Source organism: Equus caballus, chromosome 6 (genome assembly GCF_041296265.1).
Source record: "Equus caballus isolate H_3958 breed thoroughbred chromosome 6, TB-T2T, whole genome shotgun sequence".
In the NCBI taxonomy this organism is placed as follows: Eukaryota; Metazoa; Chordata; class Mammalia; order Perissodactyla; family Equidae; genus Equus; species Equus caballus.
This window is the reverse complement of record NC_091689.1, coordinates 82,271,696-82,298,526: the sequence shown is the minus strand read 5'-3', so window position 1 is coordinate 82,298,526 and position 26,831 is coordinate 82,271,696. Positions and strand designations below refer to the sequence as shown.

Below are 26,831 nucleotides of genomic sequence, written 5' to 3'. Positions count from 1 at the left end.
CTGTCCAAAAGCATCAGCTGCTAAGGGGTGTGTCCAGGGCGCCCGGCAGGGTATTCCGACCTCGGGCACCCGAGTGCAACGGAGGATGCGGCCAGGGCATGCCAGCTCCGCGCTGCCAGGGCAGATTAGCGCGGGGGGCCCTCCTGCTTCCGGTCCCAGCCCGACTGAGCGCCCACAGAGCGGGAGGAGACAGGCCTGTGGGCCTTATAAATATCTCCCATTCCAGCTCCAGCCCTGGGAGACCCCAAAATGCTGTGTGGTGGTGCCCTCTACTGGACGGAAGTGGCCTCTACTGGGCTGCTGCCTCTGAAGGGAGAAAGGTGAGCGGCGGCGGCTTTATTCCCATTCACACAAAGATCTATCCAGAGCCTACTACGTGCCAGGCAGTCTTCTAGAAACCACGGAAGTGGGGGAAAAAAACCTCAGAAACTCCCCAACTTCCACGGAGATACATTGGGCGGCAGGCACACAGATAAAAACATACACAACATAATTCCATGTAATGCGAAGTGCTATGAAGAAAAACAGAGCAGGTAAGTGGCTAGAGAATGACCGAGGCTGCTCATTACAAAGGAACGGTCACAGAGGCTTCTCTGAGGAGGCCACAAGGAGGGAGAGATCCCAGGGAAGAGAGGGAAAGGGCCCTTATCTGGGGAAAAGGCCAGGGAGGCTGAGGATGGGCTCCAGGGCACCGAGAAGGGGAAATTCTGGGTGTGCAGGAGGAGTAATGAGACCCATGTGGCCAAGAGCAGTGTCGGGGAGAGAGCGAGCTCAGAGAAGATCTCGCCCTTTCTTAGCGTGATGGCACATGTGGAAGGGAGAACACATGGAGGAGGGAGCCTTGCATGCTCCAAGAATCACGCAGCTAGAGAAGAGTCCTGTTCGAAACACAAGCACAATAACATAATCAACACACACTGAGCTGGCTATGCCTGGGGCCCTAACACAGCCTGGCAAGTGGGTTTTCCTGGCATCATCGCCATCTTGCAGATGAGGAAACTGAGGCTGAGAATGGTGGAGTTACGTGGCTTGCCCAAAGACACAAATATCAAGTCACAGAACAAGGACTCGAATCGGGTTTGTGTGACTCCAGAATCCAGGCTTTTAACCATGACTTGTGCACTGGGAAAAAGAAAAAGGCAGGACATAAACAGCATGTAAAGTATGGGTGACATTTGTATTAAAATACACAAATACGTTTATATATGTAGAAAGGAAGACTGAAAGGCAGTACATCAAAATGTGATGCTCTCTAGGGATGAATTATACCTCTCCTTCCACTGTGGCCCTGGGACAGGGAGAAAGATGTTGCCCTCCCCCAGAAGGCGGAGAGAACGCCCTTAGCATTAACAACCGCCACGTCTCATGCTCAGACGCTCCCTTTAGGGTAACAAAGTGTCTTCTTTCACGGTCCTGCATTTGTCTTCACAACTGCTGTTTCCCAAGGAAGGAACCCGAGCCTCAGGAGGCTGCGACACTGCCGCAGAAACCCTGCAGCATAGCTGGGACCGGGACCGACATTTACACATCTGAGGTCCTCCAGGGGTCAGGTCAAGGAAAGAAGAGAGATGGCTGAGAGGTCAAGGAGGGTCTGAAACCCGGCGGCCCAGGGGGCTGGGCAAGGACGCGACGACGGGGAGGTCGAGCAGTTCCCGAGTCTTCCCAGCAGAGGGCGAGGCCGCCCCGAAGCTCCGCGAGCCTGCCCAGGCCACGCCCCCGCCGCGACCAGCCCCTCAGGGACCGGGATGCCGCGAGGAGCCCCTCCCTCCGATTTTGAAGGGCCTGCGGGGCGTGGGGATGGAGGGGCGGTGGATGGGGTAGGGCAAGGGAAGAAGAGAGGACCCGCAGGCGAGGTTGCCGCGGAGACGCTGTGGGCGTCTACGATGGGGTCGAGTGTGCTGGGGCGCGTCTGGGGCCGGGAGAGGGGGCTGGAGCGAGCGGGCGGGCGGGCGGTGCGGAGCGGGGGTGGGTGTGTGCCAGGAGAAGGGCCCGGCGTGGGCGCGGGAGGCGGCGCCGCGTCTGTGGGCCTTCCTGAGGCGGCGAGATTTGCTGCTCTGGGAAAGTGGTTACTCACTCAGCTTTGCCACCTGCTTCCCTCCCAGCTTCCAGTCAAACACAACGCAGAGTCCCCATCTCCACCCTCACCCGTTAGTGGCGGCTGTCCCCCCCGCCCCCCGCCCCAGGCTGGAACCTGCCTCTGCACTTCAGCCCTCAGCCTCAGGGTGGGCGAGGGTGGGGAGGGGGGTGCCCAGCCGACTGCCCTTGGTACACGGGACTGGCACCCCCACCCCCACCTCCCTTCAACCAAGTCCAGAACACTGCCCTTGGTACACGGGACTGGCACCCCCACCCCCACCTCCCTTCAACCAAGTCCAGAACTTGAAGGTCAATCTTGCAGCCGTTTGGCAGCTCAGCTCGTGGGGCTGCTCCCCCAGCACCGCCACCAGTCAGATCTCCCCGTGCTGACTCCCAATACCGTGTAGACATGAACCCCTACTCAACCCCAGCCTCCTCCCCCGTCCCCTCACCCTTGGGCATTGGCTACACCCAGTCAGCCAGCAGGTCCTGGGTTCTTGTATTGTGTCCCCACCCCCAACTCCAACCACATTGGGATCACAGATGTGTCCGATGGGATCTGCTTGCCCTCCAAGAGCTCCCACTCTGTGGGGGAGACACACATACCAAAACTTACAGCAGGAAGCAGAAAGTGGTTCTGTCCCGGTGGGAGGCACACATCCTCCGCTTGCTGAGAATGCCAGAGATGACACGACCTCAGGGGGGGCCTGACTTCTGTCAGTATTTGGAACACCAAGGTTCTAGGTGGGAGGGAGCTCAGAGCTCTCTAGAATCATCTTCATTAAACATCCATCACTAAATCTTTATTGAGCATCTGGGGCATTTTTAAAAATACCAGTTCTCCAGCGCCCCCCAGAACTCCTGAATCAGAATCGTAAGGGTAGGGGTAGGATGCTGTCTGCCGTTAAAGGCCCCCCAGGCGATTTGTTGCTGTGGTTGGTAACCACTGGCCTTGCATTCACTTCACCAGAGACCACATTCCTCGGAGAGTGTGGAGTTTGAGCCGAGCCTTCAATCAGAGCGAGATTTGGAGAGCTGAAAGTGGACCTTGGTGGCCTTTCCCTGGTGGCGGGAGAGGGGTTGCTGAATGGACCTGCCAGCTGGGAGGGGGGCTGATGAGTGACCGTAGGGAAACAGCTGGAAAAGAGGCCCAGAGGGGCCATATTTGCACACTTTTTACCTTTTGCATAGATTTGTGTGTCTCTATTTAAGACTGAACTCCAGGCACGGGACATTTCCTGAGGTTCAGGAGGTCTCCCTTACGGCAGCCATCCTTGTGTCCTGCCGTTTAGCGAGTGTGCTTCCTCCCCGCTCCCCTGCATCCCCTTCGCACTCCTTCAGACCATGTGGGCTTCCCCGCAGAGAAGATGTGTTTGGTATCTTCTAAGTTCTGAACTCGTCCGTTCATTCGTTCAGACGTACCCACCTTCCCTCAAGGCTGTCTGAATGCCCACTCAGTGCCAGGCACAGCAAGGGCGGCAGGGAGCTCCGGCTGGACTGTGCGATTCAGAGGAGGCTCCACTGTGGGGGAGTCGGGGCAGGCTGAGAAGGGGCTGGAGGGGTGGGCTCTGAAGAGGGAGAGCTGCCTTCACAGCTCCTTGGCGGATGCCGTGCCCTACCTCTTCCCGGGCTCCAGCTCAGGGCTGAGAGGTGCGGTGTCCTGAGGTCCCCACCAGGGGTCAGGCGCGCCCGCTCTACTCTCCAGTGTGCGTCAATCTCTTGGCTGCTTTATGCTATAGAGGAGCCCTCCGTGGTCCCCTGCCCTCTCCACGGCCCCGTGTTCCTTCCTCTCTCGCTTCTCTCAGCTCATCACTCACTGCTTTAGGTCATCCCATCCAGCCGTCAATGCAAGATCAGGCAGGCTCCCAGCTAGATGGCCTGACGTTTCTCCTGACTTTTGGAGAGTCCCCGAGCCTCTCTCACTTCCCCAACCTCACGAGTAACTGACTGGTGAGCAGAAAGTGCCTTCTGCTGTCTCACCTCTTCTCCTCCTGCTGTCATTCAGCTCAAGTTCTTTGGTTTTGTCTCCAGGCAAAACGGGAGTGTTTATGGGTTCATTCTTTCTCACAGGTTTTCTTATGACGTGTCAACAAAGCTCTTCTCCAAGCCCAGGCCCCTTTTGTGGCCCCCAGAACCCATTCCTAAGAGCCCCCCCCACCACTTTGATGGGAACGTTCTCACCTTACTCCAGGACAGCAGCACCCACATCCATGGAGCCTTGATCCCTCTGAATACCTTGATCTCCTCCCCCTTTTGCTATCTGGCACATCCCAGACCCTGCCCCCTCAGCTCCCACCTTTCAGATACCCTCCTGGCTCCCTCCCACCTTCCCTCCGTGCAAGTGAAGCCCCCAGCTTTGAGAGGTTCAGCTCCTTTAAATGGTTCCTTACCATCTGGACCCTGTCCTCACACACCTTCCTCCAGGAAGCCCTCCCTCTCCCCAGTCTAGGCTCTGCCGGGGACCAGCTGTGCCACCTTCCCCTCTATAACTCTCTGTTTCTTCATCTGTAAGATGGAGACAGTGATACGGGGCTCTCAGACATGCTGGGGGGCCTGAGCTAGGTGATGGATGTGAAGTGCTTAGCACAGTACCAGCACATGGGAGGTGCTCTGGGAGAGTCCCCTGTCCTTTTCTTCAGGTGTAGCTGCCACCCCTTCTGTCCCCCACCTCCAGCCTGCTGGTAGGAACCTGCCCTTGTCTCTGTACCCTGGCTGCTTCCTCCTCCCCCGCCGTCCCGGGGCAGAGGGGGAAGAACCGGGACCCAGGGGCATGCAGCCACCATGCTGAGGAGACGGGGGCTGAAGCGGGGTTCCGTGGGGACCTCACACCAGAACTCCACCTGCAGAGCTGTGTCCTCACTCTACCATGCACAGTGGAGTGGAGTCCCCTCTCCTCCTCCCTGGTATTATTGGGGGCACCTTCTGGCCTGAGGGGGGAAGGACCCCCACAGAGCCCCTATGGCTTTGAGAGGAGCAGAAGGCTGGTGGGAGGTGACGGAGGGGCGGCAGGGCAGGGGAATACCGACCACACAATATTCCGAGCCCCTGCTCCTTTCCCATCCACCCCCACCCCTCCACCAAACACGATCCCTGGGTTAATTTTTAGCATCGCAGCTCGCACATTAGTCACTCCCTGTCACCCACCTACACGGCAGGAGGCTGCTGTGCTGGTGCCGTCATCCCATCAGCTGAGAGGTGGGATCCAGCCCCGCCCTGGGCACCCCCTCACCCTCCTCTGGGTGCACACAGCCAGCCAGGAGCCCCCTTTGGGTGAGGGCTACTGACCTCACTCCCAAGATTAGCTGCATGGGGGGTGGGGGAGGAACAGGCTGGGAATCTATGCCCGGAGGAGAAAGCCAGGGAGGCCCTTGCAGCCCCCCACCCCCAGTAAGGTGCTATGCCCATGCAGCCGGTCTCCTGGCAGCCCTGGGCTCTGGGAACAAAGGTGCGAGAGGGCCCCTCCCCTAGACCTGAGCCCTGGGAGCTGTTGTTTGTCATCGCTGCACAGCAGCTGTTCAAACACAGAGCGCGGGGAAGCTCCATTTTCTTAATCAAATGTCCTCCCTCCCCAGGACCAGGGCGGGCAGGGCTGCCAGGTGCAGGTGCCCCGCTGCAGCCGACACCCAGCCCTGAAGGGATTGCACAAGTGGGGTCCACAGATGCCAGCTACAGATGGAGCCAGGGAGGGGCCTCCTCTCCCTGGCCCCAGGGCTGAGATGTGGGGAGGTGGTGGTCACCCAGATCCAGGGTGGCCCCAAGGAGGCATTCTTGTTTATTGAGCACCCTCGGTGCCAGGCTGTTAAGCCCTGGAGATACAATGTAACAAGGCTGAGTTTCCTGCCTTAGGAAGGCAAAGACAGATTCAAACCAAGTCACTATAATTACCAATTGGAAGTAAGTGCTATAAAGAAAGAAAAATAGAGGGCTCCAGATAAAGAATAACAGGGACAGGGAACTACTGCTGATCAGATCAGGGATGTTTAAGCTGAGACCTGAGGATGGAGGAATCAGTCTTGCAAAAAGTATTTCAGGCAGAGGCAGGAGGAGCTGGGCATACTTGAGGAAGCGGTAGAAAGAATAGTGTGGCTTAACTCTGATAAGTGACATGGAAGGAGAAAAAGTTTGAGCTTGAAAAGAGACGCCAGGACCAGAGCCTGGGGGGCCTCTTGTATGGCATCCCAGAGTGCTTGCAGAGGTTGTACACTGCACAACGGCTCCCAGTTGCCAAATTGTTGGGCCTGTGTGATTGCTGTCAACCCAGAGGAAGAGATGCCTTTTTGTCATTTGTCTACCCAGACGCACGACATGTTATGGATAGGCCATGGTCAAGAATTTGGGTTTTATTCTTTTATTCCAGGGGAAGCCATAATGGGTTTTAAACAGTGATCTGATTTCCTTTTTGAAAAGACGGCCCTGACTGCTGTGTGGAGAAGGGATGGTCCGGGGGCGAGAGAGGAAGCAGGGAGCTCACTCAGGAGGCAAGTGCAGTGGTGCAGGAGGGAGCGGGTGGGGTTTGGCCTGGCTTCGGGCAGCTGCCACCTAGACCTCTCTTACAGCATCCCTTGTGTGCTGGTTCCTGCCGGGGAGGAGCACTGGCGCGTGAGTCTCGAGTCTCAGGCCCAGCTCTGCCACTTCCTTGCTGTGACCCTACAGAGGTCACTTGCCCTGAGTTACCTCAAAGAAGGTAGGGCCCACCTCTTGCAGATGCTCTGAGCATGTGCTGTACAGTATTTATTGAGGTTCTACTATGTGCTAATATTGGGCCAGAAATCAAGCAGCAAATCAGACAGAAAAGGTCCCTGTGCTTTGCTGTAAGGCGCGTGCCTCTGAACTGGAGGGATGGGCACAGAACGAAACCCAGAGAAGTCAAGACAGTTCCAGATGGTGATGAGCAGCGCAATGGAAATAAAGCAGGGCTCTGTCCCAGTGAGGGAGTGACTGTTCTAGACGGCGTGGGAAGGCCTTGGGAGGCAGAGCTGAGGAGTGAAGGAGCCAAGTACAGGAAGAGCAAGTCAGAGACCCCGAGGGGGGGATCAGAGGTAGACCAGGTACAGCAAAGCGGCCAGAGCAGGGAGCAAGACGGAGACAAGAAACTGAGGCAGACGGGGGCAGATACCCCAGGACAGGAGCCAGAATTTTATTCTGGGAGTCCTGGGAAACCACTGAGGGGTTCTAGAGCAATGGGGTGGTCAGTGATTGGGCCTGTCACACTTGGGTGGATGAAGGCTGAGGTTGCCTCTGCAGGAGACCCCTGACCCGCGGAAGAGAGGAGGCCGAGCATAGTTACTTACGCAGGGATAGCTAAGGACTTTAGCCCAGCCTTGGCCACCACCTGCCGTGGGTATTTGGGAAGGATGCTCAAGATGCACTCAGACAAGAGGCCCAAGCTCTGCAGAGGGTGTGGGGCCTCCTTCAGGCCCACACATGTCAGTTAAAAATCCCTCAGACGATCTCCCTGGCTGCGGGCTCCAACCAAATAAGATGTAAAATACAGTGTGCGCGCGCTCGCATGTGTGTAGTTGGGAGGCGGGTGCGTGATGGAGTCAGAGCTTGCCCGAGCCCAGTCCTCCCCTTCAGGCAGTCACCACACTGACACGGATGCAAAAAACCGGCAATTTTATACAGTTTGTGGTTCAGAAGCAACAATATGCAAAACGGTGGAACAGTCTAGGCTGCCCCCACCCCACCTGGCCATGTCCATTCCTGTCCCCCAAGGGGTGGAGAACCCAGGATCCCTGGCCGGCAGGACCCGACTTAGTTACAGGCCCCCAGGAGGGGCGAAGCCCTTAGGGGTCAAGGCCGGGAGGGAGGGGGACCAGCACCTTAGGCCCGCTCAGGGGCCCACTGGTTCACTGGAACTGTGTATGTGTGTGGAGGCTGAGGGAACCACCGACCATAAGCCGTTTCTGCTCCAGGCCAAGGGTGGGGAGCAAGTAAAGCTGAGGAGAGGGCTTCGTGGGATAGGGTCCCCCTCCGGAGGAGGAGGTTACCTGGATGCCCCACAAGGCACTACTGACCCAGACGTAGGATGGCACGCCCCATATTTGGCTCCCGAACCTCTCCCAACCCCGAGCTGGCCCGCGTCTCTCCTGCCCCCCCTCCCGCTGTGGCTCGGGAAGGAGCAGAGGGGTCTGGCGCCCGGGCACAGGAACCCCGCCGGCGCGCAGGGGCGGCGAGGACCCTCTCCCCGGCTCCGGGCTCCTGGGGTCCCCTGGGCGCGCTGGCCCGCCCCCGGCTTGCCCCGGCAGGAACGAATAAATAAATAAATACCTCCCCCGCCCGCCCCTACAGCTGGCTCTCCTCCTCCTCCAGGGAGCGGTTGAGTCCGGGGATGAACTTGAGCAGCCGCCGGCGGAAGCTGCGGTACTTGGTCTTGCGCAGCCCGGGCCCGCACAGCGCCTGCTCGCGGGCCTCAGTCCAGAGCGCGCCCGGCGCGCCCCCGCCGCCGCCGCCCCCGGGGCCCGCGCACCGCACGCTGGCGCTGCGGCTCAGGGCGGCGCGGCCCGGGAGCTCGGCGGGGCCGGGCGCGCGCGCAGGCGGCGGCGGCGGGGGCGCGCCGGGCGGCTCGGCGCCGCGGAAGAAGCACGTGTGGTAGACGGCGTCGTCGGGGTCGCCCCCGGCCCGCCGCGCGCCCCCGCGGGGACCCCCGGGAGCGGCGAGCAGGGGCCCGAAGGGCAGTGAGCCCGGGAGCAGGCCGGCGCCATAGAGGCAGGAGCGCACCGACTCCAGCGTGTCGTAGATGCTCGGGTCCTTCACCACCAGGCCTGCGGGGCACAAGAGGCGGGCATGGGGAGGAGCCCTCAGCGTGGCCCTGAGGGAGTCACAACCCTGAGCCCCACTTCCCTCATCGGTACAGCCGGAGTCATACACTCAAATCCTTATGGGGCCCTTTATGACACAAGAGCCACCGCGGAAGGGATGTGAAACAAGTTCTTTGAGCCTCAGTGTTCCCATCTGTAAAATGGAGATGATACTATCTAATGCTTTCGGAGGGCTATTGTGAGAATAAACTAAAAATGGGGGTGCACCAGCCCCAGGCAGTGCGGGACCCAACGTGGCAGCTCAACAAGCCTCGCTTCGCTCCGGAGGGGGAACGAACCCCCCAGTTCTGAGGGGGAAGCACTGGATGGGGTACCAGGAGGGGCGCAAGTGGCCCTTTGCACTGCAGTCTACTCACCGTGTACCAGCCGCTGCTCCTGCACCATCAGGGACCTGTATTCTCCCCACTTCTCATACAGGGTTTGCTGCAAGAGACACCCCGCCTCACCGTCAGGGGCTAGCAAGAAACGAGCAGGAGGTGGGCACGGACTGAGGGATCGGGGAGTCCGCGGAAGAAACCTTAAGGTTAAAAGGAGGTTCGGACAGATAAATGACCCCCTGACAAAGAGCGGGGCCTGCCGGGGCTCGGGCTTGGGAGAAGAGGTGGAGGCGGGACACGATCCCCTGCTTTACCTTGAGGTACTGCAGACGAGCCTCCAGCTCCGCCTTCCGAATTGACGTCCCGTACAGCGTCTCCAGCCTGAGGAGGTCAGAGAATCAGACGCTAAGTGGGCGGCAGGGTGCGGAAACGCCGAGAAAGGCTGAGCTCAGGAATCCTCAGGGACCGCACCTGGACATACCTGAGAACGTTGCCAGACGCCTTAATGATGTCAACGATCTCTCGATGCCGGATGCCTTCCACGTTCAGGCCGTTGACGCTGGCGATGGTGTCCCCTGCCAGGCAGAGAGGGGGTCAGCATCCACTCCACCCGGCAGGACGGAAGAATTCCAGCCCCCTAGCCCGGCCAGAAAGGGGAGGGGTAATCACCCCACAGAATACTCCTGAACTCCCTCCCCCCACTCCTCATGGTTCTGGGGAGACCATGTTCAGGCCTAGCCCCCAGCATAGGGGCCAGGGCCCTCCTACCCCCACATGCTCACCCCACACTCAGGAAGCTCTGTCCTCAAAGGCCGGGTCTGCCCCCAGAGTTGGTTATTTCTGTCCAGCCCACAGGCTGTCATGAGACCCAGCAAAGACAGGAAGGGGGCAGGGTGAGTAGCACCCAGCTGGGAACTAAAGCTGGTCCCAGGCGCGAGAGGCCTCAGCTTCTGATTCCCTGTGCCACAGCCGCCTGACTTCAGGCAGGGCAAGCCACCATGTCTGAGGGCTCATTTCCCATCTGAAAAAGGGGGGTGTGGGTCCCTGCTGTGGCTACCTCGGTCAGGAGGGACAGTGATATGAGCTACTTTGCAACGTTGTAATAGACCAGTTAGCCACGGGCGGGGGGGGGGGGGGGGGGGGGGGGGGGGGGGGGGGGGGGTGGGGGGGGGAGGGGGCGCTGCTGGTGAGTGGGAGGGAGGTAAGGGCTCAGGGGAGCAAGGGTGATAGAATTGGGGAGGTCAATTCATACAGTCTCAGGCTGCCCCTTCCTGGGACCTGGGGACTCTGGATTTGGCCAATCCCAAGCTTCTCCTGCTGGAGGCATCACTTCCTTGTTAGAGGAAGTAACATAGGTACCCCAGAGTTGGGCCAGGTCGGGCAGGATAGGCCCTGATCCCCAATATAGAGCAAATCTAATGGAATGTTGCCCCTTCCTCAACTCTGCCCATGCTGGATTGCCAGGAGGAGGCACGACAGCAGCAGCAACATCTGGCACTTTCCGGGCCCTGGCTCTATGCCCAGGGAAGCCCCTCAACACACTGTGATGTGAGAATGTGTTACTGCCCCCGTTTTGCAGATGGGACTGTTCGAGATCACACAGTAAATGGTAAATTTGCCCGGATCCAAAGCCTAGATTCTATTCATTCTTCTTTCTGGCCTTCTCAAAAGAGGAGGAGAAAGAGGAATTGATTTCGGAAGAGATTCCTCACCCCCTCTGCTAGGGAGTAAGATCATACTGCCTTCCCAGAGCCCTGTGTCCTGGGCTCAGGCCCCACCTGGTGTGAGCCCAGCCAGCTGGGCAGGGCTGGACTCATGAACCCGGCAGACAAAAGTCACCATCTCCACACGCTGCTCCTCCCGGTGGTGAAGGCCGTACGTCTGTAACAGACAAGGGGACCCTCAGCCCAGGGGCAGGGCGGGGTCCATGCACCCCTCAGACTGGCCTCCGACCTCCTCATTCCCTCTGCACTCCGCTTCTCCTACCTGGATCTCAAAGCCGAAGGTCTGGTTCTCCTCCTTCTCCAAAGTCAGCACTTTCCTGCAGGAGACACATCTCATTAAGACTGTCAGGATTAAAAGGAGCTTGGCGGTCCCAGAGCATGGCCCTCCACGGATGCCGGAGTCTGCTCCAGAACATCCAGGCTGGGCTCACTGTCTCCAGCGACAATGCACTCTCCTCACAGCCTGTTGGAAAGTCCTTCCCCATACCCAAGTGAAATCAGCTTCATCGAACCACAATCCAGCCACTCAATCCAGCCTCCGTGGGGAAGAGACACTGGAAATGACTGGCCCCGACGGGGTGGCCGAGCTGAGTTGTTCAGCCATACCCCTGCTTTCTAGAGAGCCCCAGAGGACCACTCACTGATGAACTGAGGCCCCAAACTCGGCCCCAGCCTGGAGCCTCCTCTGCTCTCAGCCTTAGGGAGAGGGCTGGCCCCACCCCCAGAGGCCAGTCACGAGGCTCAGCCCAGACCACAGCTGCTCCTCCCAGCTGCGGTGGGGCCAGCCCACCAGATGTGAGAGCTGGGGGGAGGGGAGCCTGGAGGCCGCCCCTTCCCGCACTGAGGGCCTGCCCACTGGACACAATGGTCTGGAGTCGCTCCAAATCCTCGCCTGCTGGGGGAGTCCAGAGTTTCCTCTGCCCCCTCCCACCCCCTTCCTTCCCGCCCAGCCAGAGGCAGAGTTACAGCAGGCTCCAAAGGCCCCTTCAAGTCTCCCAGCCTCAGAAAGGCCCTGGAGACCCAGGTCCCCAGCTCCCAGCCTGACCCAGAAACCCCCCAATGCTGAGCAGCAACTGCCAGCCCCACCCCAGGTCCTCTCCACTTCCAGCCAGGCCTTCCCCCTCTGTCTGTGTTGGGGCAGGGAGCAGGGCGACTGAAAATTCTGTGTTTTCTGGAAATGTTGGTGAACTTTTTCTGCAAAGGATCAGATAGTAAATATTTTAGGCTTTCTTTTTGGGACCCATTCCGGCTCTATCCTATATTGTTCTTTGTTTTTATTTTTACAACCCTTGAGAAATATAAAAACAACTCTTAGCTCAAGGGCCAAACAGGCCAATCTGGCCAGCAGGCCATAGTCCAGATCCATTTTAGAAGAAGCCAAGCCCAAATCAGGCCAGGACACAGGCAGAGTGGGGCCCGAGGTTAGCACCCACCGCTGCCTCATCTCAGATCCTTCCTAAGGGGCCACCACAGGAGGGGACCAGCACAGGACTCAGATCCTGGAGGCAGCCACAGCCAGACTCAAGCAGCTGGACACAGCTTGGCTGTGGTCTGGGCCATGGGGGTTTCTGGGGTTGGGAGCCCTCAAGGGAGCCCTGAAGACTTCTCCTACTCCCCCACTTCCCAGATCCAGATCTCCCCAGGGAGGGGTAACTGGCAGGCACCGGGGGTGGGCTAAAGAGCACCTGATGACTCAAAAGTTCCTACCTCCTTTCTCTGCCACCCCCTTCCCACAGCCCACACCCTCACCTGCCCGTCACTCTTAGCAAGGGAGCCACGCTGAAGGGGTGGGAGAATGAATCCCCCTGGCTGGGCTCAGATGCTGTGTCGTGCTGCCCCCCACCCCACCCCAGCACCCCACCCTTTGGGACCAGGGCAGGGGCTGGGATGGCGGTGACTTACCGCTGCTGTTCAGGACTTTGGCTGAGATTCTTCCAGCGGAATCCTGAGCCCTGGGCGGGAAGACAGAGACTCAGGAAGGAGCAGATGAGAGAGGGGCTGTCCTCGAGCAGATGCTGAGAGCCTTCCTCTGGGGGGGGGTCCCTCACCTGGGCTCCAGCCCTGGACCCGGCACCTCCCTTCCTGCTGCCTGTCTGTCCAGGCCCAGTTCCGCACCTGCTCTGGTGCTGGTGTAACTATTTGCTGAATGCCTCTCTCAGCATCTCTCCACAGCTTCCTCCCTAGGCTTTCCCCCCTTGACGGGGACTATGGGGACATAACAGTCCTCCTGGGTTCCAGATGCCTGAATCTCTAAGCCCTGTGCCGGTTCCCAGGCTCGGAGTGGGACCTCTAGATAGAATAGCCTCCACCCCAGGGTGCAGGTCTGCAGGGGCTCAGATATTACTCAGAGGAGGGCAGGGGGCCCCTGGGCTTGCTTATCAAGGCACTCAGAGTCCTCCAGCCAGTTGGGTCTCTCCTCCTAATTTCTCAGCCACAGACAGTAGCTTGGGGGGCCTGGGGTCAGGCGTGCGGGTCTGGAGGGCCGGCAGTCCTAGCCTGAACATGGAAAGGCAGGGGACAGAGGAGCCAAGCCTCTCTCCCAGGACCAAGTGTGGATCCCAGATGCTGGTGGCCAGCTGTGCCCAGCTCCACCTGGGTCTCTGACATTGTCATATATTTAGTTGAGACCTTAGATCTCAAACTTGTCCTTAAGTCTCATTAGACATAAGGACAGATTGGGAGTTCTTTTTTTGGGGGGGGGAGGAGGGATGTGAGAGTTTCTGCCTCTTTAGGGCCCTTGAGAAACTAAAGCAGTCTCTCCCTCCCTAAATTATTGATCCGTGGAAGAATCCCTGTCCTGCACCAGCCCTTGTCCTTTGGGCCCCAAACAGCCCAGGGCCGTGCCGGTCAGTGTCCTTGTTAACCCTCCCCCTAGGCTGCCCCAAGGCTAAGAAGAGAAGGGGGTTCTCTTTCTCTGGAACCAAAGATTGGCCTCAGGGGTGGGGACGGTTCCCAAATGGGCCACGGAAGAAGGACTGGGCAGCATAGAGAGACCCCTTTGTCTTTCTGCCCGATTTTCATAAAATGCAAATTCTCAACAAGCTGTTCATTGTGCGGGGGGGGGGAGCCAGGGGCCAGGGGAGGAGGAGGGCGGCTGAGCAGGGAAAGGCCACCAGCCTCCTCTCCTTAACCTGGGCCCGCCCCCCCCCCCCCCCCCCCCCCCGCCCAGATCCCTGTCGGGCCGCAGGAGGAGCCCCGCGGAGGGGGCGACAGAGGGCGGGTGCGGCCGGCATCCTTCCTGGCCCAGGGGCGCCCTGAGACCCCTCCCACCGCGTCCGGTCGCGGCTGCAGCCCAGGAGCGGTGGCCTCGCACCCCACAGCTCAGACGCAGGGCACGGCGGCCGGCCGGAGCCGGGGCATCCGGGCGTCCCCTCGAAAGGGTGAGCGCTCGGAGTCAGCGGCGCCGCACGTACTTCCTCGGCCAGGGAAGGCACGCGGGGCGTCCCCGCCCGGCCCTCCCTCTCCCCCGGGCTCTCGGACCCTCATCGTGTCCGGGCGAGCGGCGGGACCCCGGCCCTAGGCCTCCCTGCCCCAACTGGAGAAGCCCGGGCGAGGGGTCCTGGGGCCTGGAGACCCCCGGGCGCGGGGGGCTGAAGGCCAGACGGAGCGAGCAGGAGAGAGGGTGCTGGGGGGGGGGGTCAGGAAGGAGGGGAGCGAGACTGGGCGCGTGGGGCGCGGAATGGACAGGCACAGAGATCGGGGAAGGCGGGGATCGGGCGGGGGGTCTTGCGCCTGTTGACAACGGGGCCCAGGGGTCTCAGCAGGTTCTGAACGTGTCCGCGGGGGTCACCGGGGAGGGCTCGGTGGACCCCGAGGGGAATGTTCTTGGGGTCAGCGGGGAGATTGGGGTCAGCAGGCACAGACGGGGGAGGCTGCGGGCTTGAGCAGGTCCTGGGGAAGGGACACGCGAGGGGACCGAGAGCTGGGGGGCGGCGGGAGGTGGCGGGTGGGGTACGCACCTTTCGGCGGGGCAGGGTGCCCCCAGACACGGCAAGCGCGCGGTACAGCTCGGCAGGGTGATAGTCCTCCAGCGCCGCGTACAGCTCGTCCCCGGGGGGCCCGGGGCTGGCGGCTGCAGCGGGGGGGCTCGAGGCCGGGGTTGGGGCCGGAGCGACTTCCGAGTCCGGAGCCCGGGCGGCGGGGTCCGGGGTGGCCGCCGCCTCCTCCTTCTGCTGCAGCTTCCTGAGTCGGCGGAGGGTCATGGCTCCGGCGCCCCTCGAGGCGGCGCTCGCTGCGCGCGGCGGGGCTGGCGGCGGCGCGGGGATGCCAGCCGGCCGAACGGCGGGTCGCCTCCCTTTATAGGATTGGAGAGCGGGCGGGCTGGGGGCGGGCGGGGAGGGCCTCCGGTGGCCTCGCCCCCAGCGCAGGAGGCCCCGCCCCCGGGGGGGCCGCTTCTCCGAGCCCGGCTCACAGCGCCCGCCGCCGGCCAGACCGGGAAACTCGTGGTGGGGACCTGAGCGCTCGACGGGGGTAGAACCTAGTCGCGGAGGCGAGAGGGACAGGGCATCCCGGAGCGGGGCCAGGGGTCTGCATGATACCTGGGGGATGCGGGTGAGGGGGGGGGGGCGGTCTGTGAAGGGGCTTGTGCACGATATTTGAAAATTTAGGGATGGATGGCTTTGGAGATTCATGGAATCTGGTGGTGAGGGGACAGTAAGGGGTCATTGTGAGGGGATTTGGAGGCCCAGGGGAAGATTCTAGGAGTCTAAAGGGGAGAGAGCGCGCGGGGCTGTGCACCCCCAGAGCGGCATAGACGGGGGAGGGGGGAGGTCCCCGAAGGAGGGAAGAGATGCCTGAACTGACACTGCAGAAGCCCCCACGCAGTGACAGGGCCCAGGATTTCCCCTTTACACAGCTGCCCTAGAAGAGTCGAAAGAGCCTGCCTCCACTTTCCATGTCAAGGGGAAAGGGAGGAGGTGGAAACCCTGAAGCAGTCGACTTCATTCTGGCCTGTCCCCTCCGAGGGTCCGGAGTGGTCCCTCCTGGATAAACCTGTGCTCATCTCCTGATGGTGGAGCTCAGATACCCCTTCCCAGCAGGTCCTCACCGTGGGGCTGACTCATGGGGAGTGGGATGTGACTAAGTTGAGCAGGTGCTCAGGGTTGGGGGGTGGTGCTCAGCCATTCTCTGGCCCTATTTTCAGGACCATCCTGCAGGCTAAGTTTCGGTGGCTGCCAGGCCACGGGAGAGGTGGGGATGGCCCAGCTGAAGTCTCTATCGTCAGTGGTACCCGAATAAGAAGTGAGAAGAGGAAGTGGAAGGCCAGGTCTGGCGTCTAGAGAGCGGCTAGCCACCACAGGACGTCAGCACCACTGGCTGGGGGTCCATGTCCTGACATCGACCACGAAACAGAGGCTGGGGAGGCACAGTTCCATCTGTCCCCTCCTCCTCCCGTCTTCCCACATCTGTCTTATGCCTTTAGAGCTGACATTTATTGAGCATTTGCCATGTGCCGTACACACTGTTCTGCATGTGCTTTTACATACATGTATTAACTAATTTGGTCCTCATAACAACACTATGAAATAGGTACCATTATCATCCCTTACAGATGAGGAAACTGAAGCCCAGAGAGGTTAAGTAACTTGTTCTAGGCCACTCAGTGGCAGAGCTGAGAGTCAAACCCAGTCAGCCTGGTTCCAGAGCTTGCAGTCTAACGGCTATGTGATGCCGTCTTCTTCAGTCCTTCATTCTTCCTACATTTAAGCTCTGCACCGTGCCAGGTCCTGGCTAGGCTCAGGGGTTACACAGGCTCTTGGTCTGGTAGAGAGTGGGACATGTGCTGTATTAGACGGAAGGCATGAGGGCTCCAGAGGGGCTGGCGAGGCCAGGATGTCTCCTGTCCATCTCAGTTCACCTGTCTGTCTCAGTCTCCTCGCCTCCTCTGTCTGTCTTCTCCCCACCCCCAGGCCCCAGGCCCCAGCCCCTACAGGAGGTGTGGGTGGGAGGGGTGCTTCTCCACCCCTCAGTGATTACACAAGTCCAGATGGCAGGATGCTTGTTGGGTGGGGGGCAGGGGTGGATTGGGGACTGCGGGAGCCAAGAGCAACCCCCTTAGTGCCTTCCTCCCACCTCCCCGCCTTGGCACCATGAAGTGGCCATCAGCTGAGGGGCCGAGGGGGTGTCGGTGGGGAAACATGGGACTCTATTGTGAAGCATTAGCACAGATGGACCCCTGGACCGTCTGCTGCCTGCTCCTGACAGACGGCATCTGTGGTGGGGGTGGGGGTGGGGAGGCGAGCAGAGGTAGGAGAGGCAATGGTTTCTATTCTCTGCACTCTGGTGCTTATCCCTGAAGGGACCCACAAGAGGGCAGCTTGTTTGTAAAGCCTCTTCTGGGAAGGACCACCGCCCCACCTATCCCAGAGGGTTTCCTAAGAGGCATCTTTGCCTGAGACCTGGAGAAGCCGACCGCACGGGCGTCACAGCACCTGTGTCTGATGGCCCTCTGGGGACATTCCTCCTTCAGGCTGACATGGAGGCCGTGATTCCCCTCAGTGTGCAGAGGAGTCTGCCTCCCCGCATCCAGGTGAGAGAACACCACTGGAGAAGTCAAGTCGTAAAGCCAGGCAGAGAGCCCTAGAGAATCCCAGAGGAAGAGTGGGCCCAGGAGGTGCAATGTCTGTCAGTTCGTCACATGATTTCTTCAAATCCTGGGATTTCAGAGCCAGAAAGGGCCTTGTGGTCTGGAAACGATACCATGTGGTCCAAGCCCTCATCTAACGGAAGAGGCAAACTGAGGCCAGGGAAGGAAAGATGGTGGCAAAAGGGGCTTGAACCCATTAGATCCCACTAGATGCTGACTCCAGGGACTTATTAATTCAGCTGCTGGTAGCTGCTCTGAGAGCTCAGAGATCCATGCCTGCTTCCTCCTCCCAGCCTCCCCAGTTTCTCCAGCGAGGTGATGGGGAGCCCAGGATGCCACACGATGGGGTGGTGATGCCCTCTGGTGGCCAGGAGTCTCTCGGTGGAAAATCTTCAAGCCAGACTTTGAAGGGATGTCTCCCTGGTGGCAGACTCCACCTGGAACCCCGGCCGGGTTTACAGATACCCCACAACTCCTCTCCCACCCAGGGGTCTGTGTTCTACTGAGATGGTCCACTTTGGTCACCGAGTTCTGGAATCTCACCCGTGTCCTGGTTAGGAAGTTGTCTTTGATCTCAGCCAGCGCTACTCTGCTGCAGGTGCAATCCATCAGGGAGAGGGCAGAGAGCTGGCAGGCCTCCTCAGGGCAGTAAGTGTCACCGCCGGATAGTGCACGAGGCCCTGAAAGCTTTGCCTTTTCCACCCCTCCAAGACTTCCTCCTAAGCCCGAGTCTCTTGTCTAGCATCTGTTCTCATTCTATCCTGGGCAGTCCCTTAAAGATGGGGGGAGGGGCATGCTGCACGCCTCCCCACCCTCATACTGGGGCTCCGCCCCCTTCTGTTCTCCTCCCTCAAGGAAGCCTCTGTGCAAAAGCCCCATGGCTCTGGCTCCTCAGGCATCTGCCATCAATCTGTACCTCACTCCCCAGCTCCCCGGCTTTGGCTTCCTTTTGCTCCGGCTGCCCTGGCTCCCAGCTGGGGGATAGGGCTTGGTCTGTGGTGGGGGCACAGATAGCAGGGGCTTGGCTCATGTAGATAAGAAAGACCCCTTCTCCTTGGGACAAGCCCTTGCCCAGATACTTGACAGTCAACAATCCTCCACGGAGTACATGGGAAGAACTGAATCTTGCCCCCACTGACCTGCTTAAGCCCTAGGCTGCCATCAGAAAGTCAGGGCACTTCGGGGAAGAACACCAGAACCTCAAGCCCCTCTGGAGTCTGACGCCATGTCAGAGCTCTAACAGCATCATTTCAGCCCAGCCCTGGAAGGGGTGAACAGTTTGCTGGGGCTTCTCTCTGGGTACTGCCACTGGTTCTAAGCTGGGGAGGTGGGAGGGAGAGTGCCAGGGACTCAGCTGGCTCTCTGGTCAGGAATGAGGGGCTGGGCCCCAGCTGCACGACACTGAGGGAGGCATGGACAGCCGGTGGGCAGCTGACTGGGCAGGGAGTGGCTGTTTTTCTTAATGGTTCCTATTACCAACAGTTTCCACGGGACAGTGTCTGTGTGTGGTACTGGGGCCCAGGGGGGCCTGGCAGCAGGGGGGATCCAGACAGCCCGGAGACCCAATTCTAGGGGATCTGGGAGTAGGGCCAAGGTGGATGTGAGAGTTTACTTGTGTTGGATATGGTGGCCTCTGGGTCTAGTCCCGCCCAGAGGCCAGGGACCATCTTGCCTCTTGGGTGGGGATGGCAAGGTATCTCCGACTTGAACAGGTTAGACTGGCAGAAGGCAGGCAGGGTAACTCTCCAGCTTTCCTTAGGGCAGCCACGTGCCATTCCTAGGACATAGCATGTGTATTATTTTACCCACCTCATTTAGAACAGGTACAGCTAGCTAGGACAGAACATGACAGCTCTGCCCAGGTCTCCTCCCTCCCGGCAAATACAGCTGCTCTGATGGCTCATCCCCAGTTCTTCCTCCCAGGGGACAGCACTGTGCACCAGGCTAAGATCCCCCCGTTTGCTCCACACTGAAGTCAGATGCCCTCTTTCCCTCACTGTTTGCACCTGATCATGCCCCGTCCCCCTTTCCTCCAGCTGTCCCTCTACCACCACCACTGCCTCCGAAAGTCAGTACTGTGATCTCCCCCAGACACAAACGGGGTCGCATCACTCCCCCGCCTAAAACCCTGTAATGGCCTGTTCCCCACATCAGGAATGACACCGCGGTTTTAACTTCTGGGACAACTCCACAGAAGCATGCTGTTGAGGAAAACTTGGAGATCAAGTCCAGACTGAAGGGGAAAATTACTGATTAGCACAGTCTGAGGTAGCTGTCCCAAGGGAAGTGATGGCATTGGTGGCCCCCGGAAGTCTTGACTTCTCAGCATGACAGTTCCAACAGACCCTCTGTGCACCCGGCTCCCTTGCTCTAGCCATACTGGACATCTGTGGTTCTCAAATGGTGGGCGGCACACTGTTTTTGACCAACCCCCCCACCCGAGTCAGTAGGCCAATGCGTACTCCAAAGTAGATGACATGTCACCTCTCTCGACCTCAATCTCCTGTCTGTCCTGTGTTCCCAGGGCATTCTGTGTCATAGCACTTACCTCACTCCGGTAGTTATCTATTCACTGGTCCATTCCACCAGGCAGGGAGCCCCTGGAGGGCAGGGACATGTCATCTGTGCTCCCACCGCACGTCGTGTATTGCCCTGTAATGGGACTTGTCAAAATCTCCTTCACTGTTCTCTGTACAGGTCCTCTCTCCATCCTGAAGAGCAGAGACCAGATTTTCCCTGCATTCTGCCTACTGCTTCACACACTGTGGTCGCTCAACAGATGCTTATCAAAGAGGGCCCAGTCTATCCACTGTTCCTGAAACCTTCCTACCCAATTGGCCCCCAGCCTTTGCTCCCAAGGAGCATTCCCAGAGGGACCCGGGGCTATCTGCCACATTCCTTAAATCCCACTCTGTCTGACCATGGGATGCCCAACAACTTTCAGGGTATGGTGCCAGTTGTCTGATCAAACACTAGCCTAGATGTTGCCGTGAAGGTATGTTTTTGATGTGATGAACATTTAAATCAGCAGACTTTGAGTAAAGCAGACTACCCTCTATGTGGATGGGCTTCATCCAACCAGTTGAAGGCCTTCAACGACTGAGGTCCCCTGAGGAGGAAGGAATTCTGTCTCCAGGCTGCCTTCAGAGTCCAGACTGCAACACCAATTCTCCCCTGGGTCTCCAGCGTGGCAGCCTGCCCTGCAGATGGCAGACTTGCCAGCTCCCACAGTCGTTGAGTCAATTCCTTAAAATTATCCATCTGTCCATCCATCTATCATCCATCCATCCATCCAATTAATTCTGTTTCTCTGGAGAACCCTAATACACCATTCCCGGCTTGATCCAAAGCCTTCTCCCGCCCCCAACCTTCATTATGCATCCCTCACATGTTCCCGAGTCTCTCTTGACCTCTATGACTCTACTCCAAATTTTGTTTTGTATTTAGCAAGCATGTTCTCCAGACTGTAAAGTTTAGAAGACATGGCCTGGGAGACAGAAATTGAAGAGGTGTGAAACAAAAGCCCAAGTGATACGCCATTCAGATGAATTCGGGTCTCCTGTGTCATGGGTCTTACAAATGTGAAACGTTGTTACTAACCTTCAAGGGAACATGAAGAGGTAGTGATTTTCAAGAGTTACTGCAATCCATAGCCTAGTGAATTTTTAGGTCCATGCCTGGCAAGAGGACATTCACTGGATGGCTTTTAAACTGGGTTGAAATTTGCTACAAACCACTTCACCTTTCTTTCCCACAGACGGGTAGATCAGCGATGCGGCAGCCCCAATAATACCTTGCCACTTGAGTGAGGTACTCTGGCTTCTGCTGTTATCTTTGTCCATGAAAGAATTATGGCCAGGCACAAGGACAATTTAATTAGCAGCTGATCCCGGTTATTGGGATATGTGCCAAACTTAAAGCCAATTTCCAGAAGTGTTACTTGATTTTCCCCAGCCTAACAGTCTCAGATGGGAAAACAATGGAAAATTCTGAGTGACAATTAGCATTTTAAAACATTGACAGGGAGCTGGCCCCATGGCCGAGTGGTTAAGTTCACGCGGTCTTCTTTGGCAGCCCGGGGTTTCACTGGTTCAGATCCTGGGCACAGATATGGCACTGCTCGTCAGGTCACGCTGAGGCGGCGTCCCATATAGCACAACCAGAGGCACTCACAACTAGAATCTACAACTGTGTACTGGGGGGCTTTGGGGAGAATAAAAAAAAAAATTTGGCAACGGTTGTTAGCTCACGTGCCAATCTTTAGAATATTGACAGGCTGGAGCAATGAGCAGGTTCTATGGTAGAATTTAACGGGGTAGACACATAGGGTCCTGCACGTTAGTTCAAAATACCAACTGCTCCTACACAGGATGGAGGAAGGAAGAGGTGGCTGGATTTTACTCAACCCAAGCCAATTAATGCAGTCCTGGGAGGTGACCTGCAGGTGTCAATCACAGTCTGGGACTCTTGTTCTGGTCTGTACTGTCAGATGATGCCTGGATAGGATGTCAGGTGCCCTTTCTGGCCCCAGGTTCTAGCCAGGTTCAGCGGAGAGCAGCCGGCCTGGGGGGAAGAACATGGAACCATGGAGGCAGGAGGGTGAGAGGCTAAGGGGCTGTAGCCTGTGGTCAGACATTCTGGACTCAAGGCCTTTTCTACCCCCATGAGCTACGTGGGCAATTTATTTGACTTCTCTAACCCTCAGTTTCCTAATCCATAAAGAGAGGACAACAATGCACACCTCATATGTTGTTCTAAAGATTAAAGCAGTTGACACAGTCATGTGTTGCTTAACGACGGGGATACGTTCGGAGAGATGCGTCGTTAGGCGACTTCGTAGCTGTGCGAAATCACAGAGGACACTTACACAAACCTAGATGGCGGAGCCTACCGCACACTCAGGCTGTATAGTACTAATGTTATGGGCCCGCTGTTGTACATGCTGTCTGCTGCTGACTGAAATGTCATTATGCGGCACACGACTGTATACATAATGCAAATTTTGGTGCATTCCTTAACACACAGTAAGTTTTCAATAAGTATTTCCTAATATTAACTGAAGAAACTCTAACCTTTGCCAACTTCATGATAACATGACCGCTGCCTTCAAGTATTTTAAGGGAGCTTATATGGAAGAGAGGGGAGCAGCTTGGAACCGCCTGTGGATAGAAGTCACATGCAGGCTGCCCAGTTCTACGTAAGGAAGAGCTTTCTACGGCGCAGATGGCTGGCAGGTGGAAGTTGTGGTCCTGAGGTTACAGCATGTGGCCCACAGCCACCTGGCAGGGATGCTGCGGGGGAGTCAGGCACCTGGTGGGTGGTGGACCAGACCTCTAGTCCCACCTAAACTTGAGATTCTCTGATTCTAGGACTTGCTCTCTTGGGTTCCCTCGGCCTGGAGACAGAGAGACACTCACAGCCACCCACACGCTGAAAATACCAGAGTAACCTCTGAAGACTCCCACTGAAGCAAGCATCCCCAAATTCATTTAGACTCAACCTACAAGGGGTAAAGAAAAAACTGAAGGGAGTCAGGCTGCCTTCGAGACTAGGCAGCTTGTGACTAACCAGGATCAAGACTCTCTTTTGTATAAAGAGGGAAAAGGTAAAAGACGAATATAGACAAAGCCCGAGACAAGGTGTCGTCTGTCTTCTGCTTACTCTCACATGCAGGCCGTCCCTCCGGGAACAGCGAGGATCGGCCTCAGGAAGGCCCGCGACATTCAGCGCACAGCTCCTGCTCGGACAAGGTCGGCTGCAACTGCGCTACCACCAGCACCCGGCCGGGGAGGGCGGGAACGCGACCTCAGAACATCGCCCATTCCCAACCGCTGACAAACGCCGGGCAGTCAGGCCACATACGTACAACACATGGCACCAGAAAAGCTCTGTGAATAAAACTTTAATAATGTACAGCAGAAATTGGACAGGCTCATTCTTATATTAAAACAAAAAATTTCCTATATTACAACTTATTTACATTTGCATACTGAAGAGGTAAAGTGTCTAAGTGGCTATTTTACAGTCCTTTCTAATAAAATGTACAAAACAAACAGAAGTACCGAGAATGCCGTTCGGGGGCCTTGATGGCGATGTAAGAACGGGCTTGGACTTGGTCTATGAATCCAGAGGAGCAGGTAGCCCTATGGATCAGGGTTGGCCTCAAGGGGCCAAAAACCACGGCTTTAGGCTTAAGTTTCTCCCCAACTCTCTAACTCCTAACTTTTGATGTTAAGAGTGGCAGGGGTGGGGGCGGGAGCTTCCCAAAAAACTGCTCAGTCTTCCCCAGAGGTGGAGGAGCTAGACTGCGTGTGTGGGGAGGACAGAAGGGCCACCTGGGGAGTGGGCCAGTGGCTTGGGACTCCCTGGTCCAGGAGTGTTGGCAGATCCCAGAGGCTGGTTGTGACTGGGGCAGGAGTCTAAATTCCATTATCACCTAAACCCACCAGGTTCTGCTGCAGGGCGGATAGGAGGGGCGTCAGCAGGGGTGGGGAAAGAAGGTCCCCCAATGACACAATTGGTGTTCAAGGGAAATTAGTCAGTAGCCAGTAAATTGGCCCAAAGGATTAGGGGACGATGTCCTCTAATGCAAGGACAGAAGCAATTCACCAGGAAAATAAATAGCGAGGCAGCACGGGGAGACGGTGAGAGCAGGGAGAGTGCTGCCCTCCTCAAGCTTTGGCAGAGGCTTGCTGGGCTGGGGGTGGGGGTGCTCTGAGGCTGCAGACAGACTGTGCCTCCCTGGGGGCAGGAAGGGGGCTCAGAATGAATGCCAGGATTGGGGTCTCACTGCCCACGGTTTCTTTGGTGGAGGGGGGCGGGCGTCCCCGCTCCTCAGTGGGCTTCTATAAGAGCAATCACTCCAGGCGCAAAAGGCTCTCGGAACCGACTAAGAAAATTTGGGGTCTCAAAGCAGGCACCCCCCACCTCAGATCAGCTCCTTCTTCAGGGGTCCAGGAGCGGGACCCGCAGCTGTCCTGCTCCCACACGTCTTCCAGCGGCTGCACCGTGCCTGGCACCCAACAGACACTCAGCAAACATTCGCTGAATAAAAGCCTGGAGGAGAAGGTGCAACCCGCTGCGCAACGCACAGAAGGCTAGGATGAGGGCAGAACCACTCGAGGAGCGGGTGGAGGCAGACCCCAGGGCAGAGAGAGATGTCACCGCCGAGGGGCAGGCTCAGGGACAGATGCTTCCAGTGTGACTGAGCTACGTGCATTTGATTGGAGCATTTTTTTGTGGTTGTTTTTATCGGGATTTCTTTAAAAACGAATAGATTGAAAGGTAATCATCACACAGAGATGGTTCTCCTTTTATAAAAACTTAACAACATTAAAAAAAGTTAAAATCCAGACCCTCCCAATAAAATTTAAAAAAAAAAAAAACAACAAAAACCAAAAAGAACACAAAAAACCAAACCACTCCAGTTAAAAGTTATGGCTTCAAAGTCATCATATACCTAAGGTACACTGACCAAACCGCCACCCGCCGCACTTCTTGACGTCGTTAAACACCACGCTCAGGTTAAGTAACAGGTTCAGCTCGGGCTGTGCCTTTAGCAGGGTCCCTGCAGTGGACGCAAGTCTCACATCTTCCCTCCACCGTGACCAGATAATCCAGGAAAAGACCCATGCAGACGCCTCCCCCCACCCGACTCCCTCCCCACTCCTGCCCCCCTTTCCCTTCCCCACCCTAAACCCACCACCACCAAAAATATACACTGCTGTTTCCAGAATCTGGGATATGAAAGACAGATGTGACATTCCAATCTGAGTTCCCAGATCTGGGCTTCAAATTCCTTGGCCCTTCCTTGATGCTGTTGAGGACGATGCCCTTGGGCTGGCTCACTTCCCATGGTTGCTACTGACCACAACACCCAAGACTTCCCCCAAGATTCTTTCCCTGCCCATCCCACCTCCCTCCCTCACATGTGGACCCCAAAGCCTGGCCTGCCATGGACAACTGGGCCAGCTTTGGTTCCATGGTCTGAAATGGAGAAGGAGAGCTGTGTCAACAGGGGCAGGCAGAGCAGGCTCCTGGGAAGGGACTTCCACAGTGGCCTGGGGGTTCCGGGGCGGGGAGGGCCCCCAGGGAAACCAGACGCTGCTCGCTACTGAACAGAGGCACCAGCACGCAGAGACGGCTTGACAACCACACTCCTGACCTGCACATGCACAGAAAGCTCAAGCAGGTAGTGCGCACCTACACACACAGACACACACACACACGTGTAAGGGCGTGGCACGGACCAGGCACAACAGGGACGCACCTCAGCACATGCACACACGGCTGGACAGACAGGTGGAAGAGTCCGTCTCCACTGGCAGTCCCTCCAGACATCCGTGTGAGGGAGGGCAGCACGCGGCCCAGGGCTGCCTGTGAGAAAGGCTGTACTTCCGGTTCCTCTGGGCCACCTCGGTGTGCTGGGCTCGGTCCCCAGAGGAACACGCTCGGTGCTGCTCAGCACTGGCAACACTCAGCTTCCCCTGGGCCCTCCCGGCCACCCGTCACCACTCCTGGCTACAGGCCAGATGCACCAGGTTTTGCGGGACTTCCCACTACGACCAGTTCAAGTCGTGGCATCGAGTTCTCCACACCATCCCCTCTCAGAGTCTCCATGCCATTAGGAGGTAAATATAAAAGATGTCTGTGTCTCAAACCCAACATGGGAGTGAGCGAGTCTCCCGGGCTCTGTCCCTCTTGCGGGCCAGCGCTCCTGGCCACAGAGGGCTGGGCAGAAACGAGAGGTAGGCCTCCAGCGTACGCTCAACATGGCAGCTGCGTGTCGTTCTCGCTGCCCAGGGCTGCGTGTATGCGAGGGGAGCAGGTTAGATCTTCACATCTTCCTGCACGCTGAGCTGTGAGAGGGTCTTCTTGATGCGCAGAGCGGTCAGGCGGGCTGCGCCGTTGGCGTACCAACACTCTCGCATCATCTTCCCCATCACCCGTAAAGCCTGCACACAGAAACCCAGGGCATCAACGCGACCCTGCCCCGTGGAGGCCTTCCTGACTCCTCGGCTCCTCCTCGCTTCTTGGTGCCATCTGTCAGAATCTCCCCACCCCTGTGACCCCAGGGACAGGCTCTGCAGGCTTCCCGCGCCCCTGGCTCTCCCCTCCTTCAGGGACAGGCTGTGCGGGCAAAGGAGAAAGCCGCAGCCTGGAGAGGGCAGACCTCTGCAAGTACCGTCGGCTACCGCCCGTCAGCTGGGTGACCTTGAAAGAAGGAACTGCAAACAGCCTGTGATCTGAAAATCCTTCCTGTTGAGTTTGAGAATCTATTTTTATGATTGTTTACCAGTTATTTCTT

At 57.8% G+C, this 26,831-nt stretch overlaps 2 protein-coding genes and 1 long non-coding RNA gene across 6 annotated transcripts in view; 1 reads left to right on the top strand and 2 right to left on the bottom strand.

The window, feature by feature from the left end:
- Positions 1–7,675: 7,675 nt before the first annotated feature.
- On the bottom strand, positions 7,676–15,225 carry TAMALIN (trafficking regulator and scaffold protein tamalin). Its single transcript, XM_023643597.2, has 8 exons — positions 14,898–15,225; positions 12,841–12,890; positions 11,201–11,255; positions 10,993–11,095; positions 9,696–9,789; positions 9,529–9,595; positions 9,254–9,320; positions 7,676–8,840 (listed from the first exon to the last, which is right to left on the bottom strand). Exons 1-8 carry the CDS (start codon positions 15,138–15,140, stop codon positions 8,362–8,364), a joined length of 1,158 nt encoding a protein of 385 aa, XP_023499365.2. The 5' UTR covers positions 15,141–15,225; the 3' UTR covers positions 7,676–8,361.
- On the top strand, positions 14,192–23,437 carry LOC111773985 (uncharacterized). The gene is made up of 2 exons (XR_011439758.1): positions 14,192–14,318; positions 22,894–23,437. It is a non-coding gene; the product is annotated as an uncharacterized lncRNA (long non-coding RNA).
- The window catches only part of ACVR1B (activin A receptor type 1B), a 40,723-nt gene continuing 30,243 nt past the window's right edge, over positions 16,352–26,831 (bottom strand). For 3 of the 4 annotated variants that reach the window (XM_070270245.1, XM_070270246.1, XM_001494129.7), the window contains exon 9: positions 23,412–26,478. In XM_070270245.1, coding sequence (XP_070126346.1) covers positions 26,353–26,478 — 126 coding nt within the window. In that variant the 3' untranslated portion in view covers positions 23,412–26,352. Of the gene's footprint in view, positions 19,302–20,072; positions 20,177–23,411; positions 26,479–26,831 lie in introns of those variants that run through there. The other variant, XM_014740953.3, reaches the window with a different exon arrangement.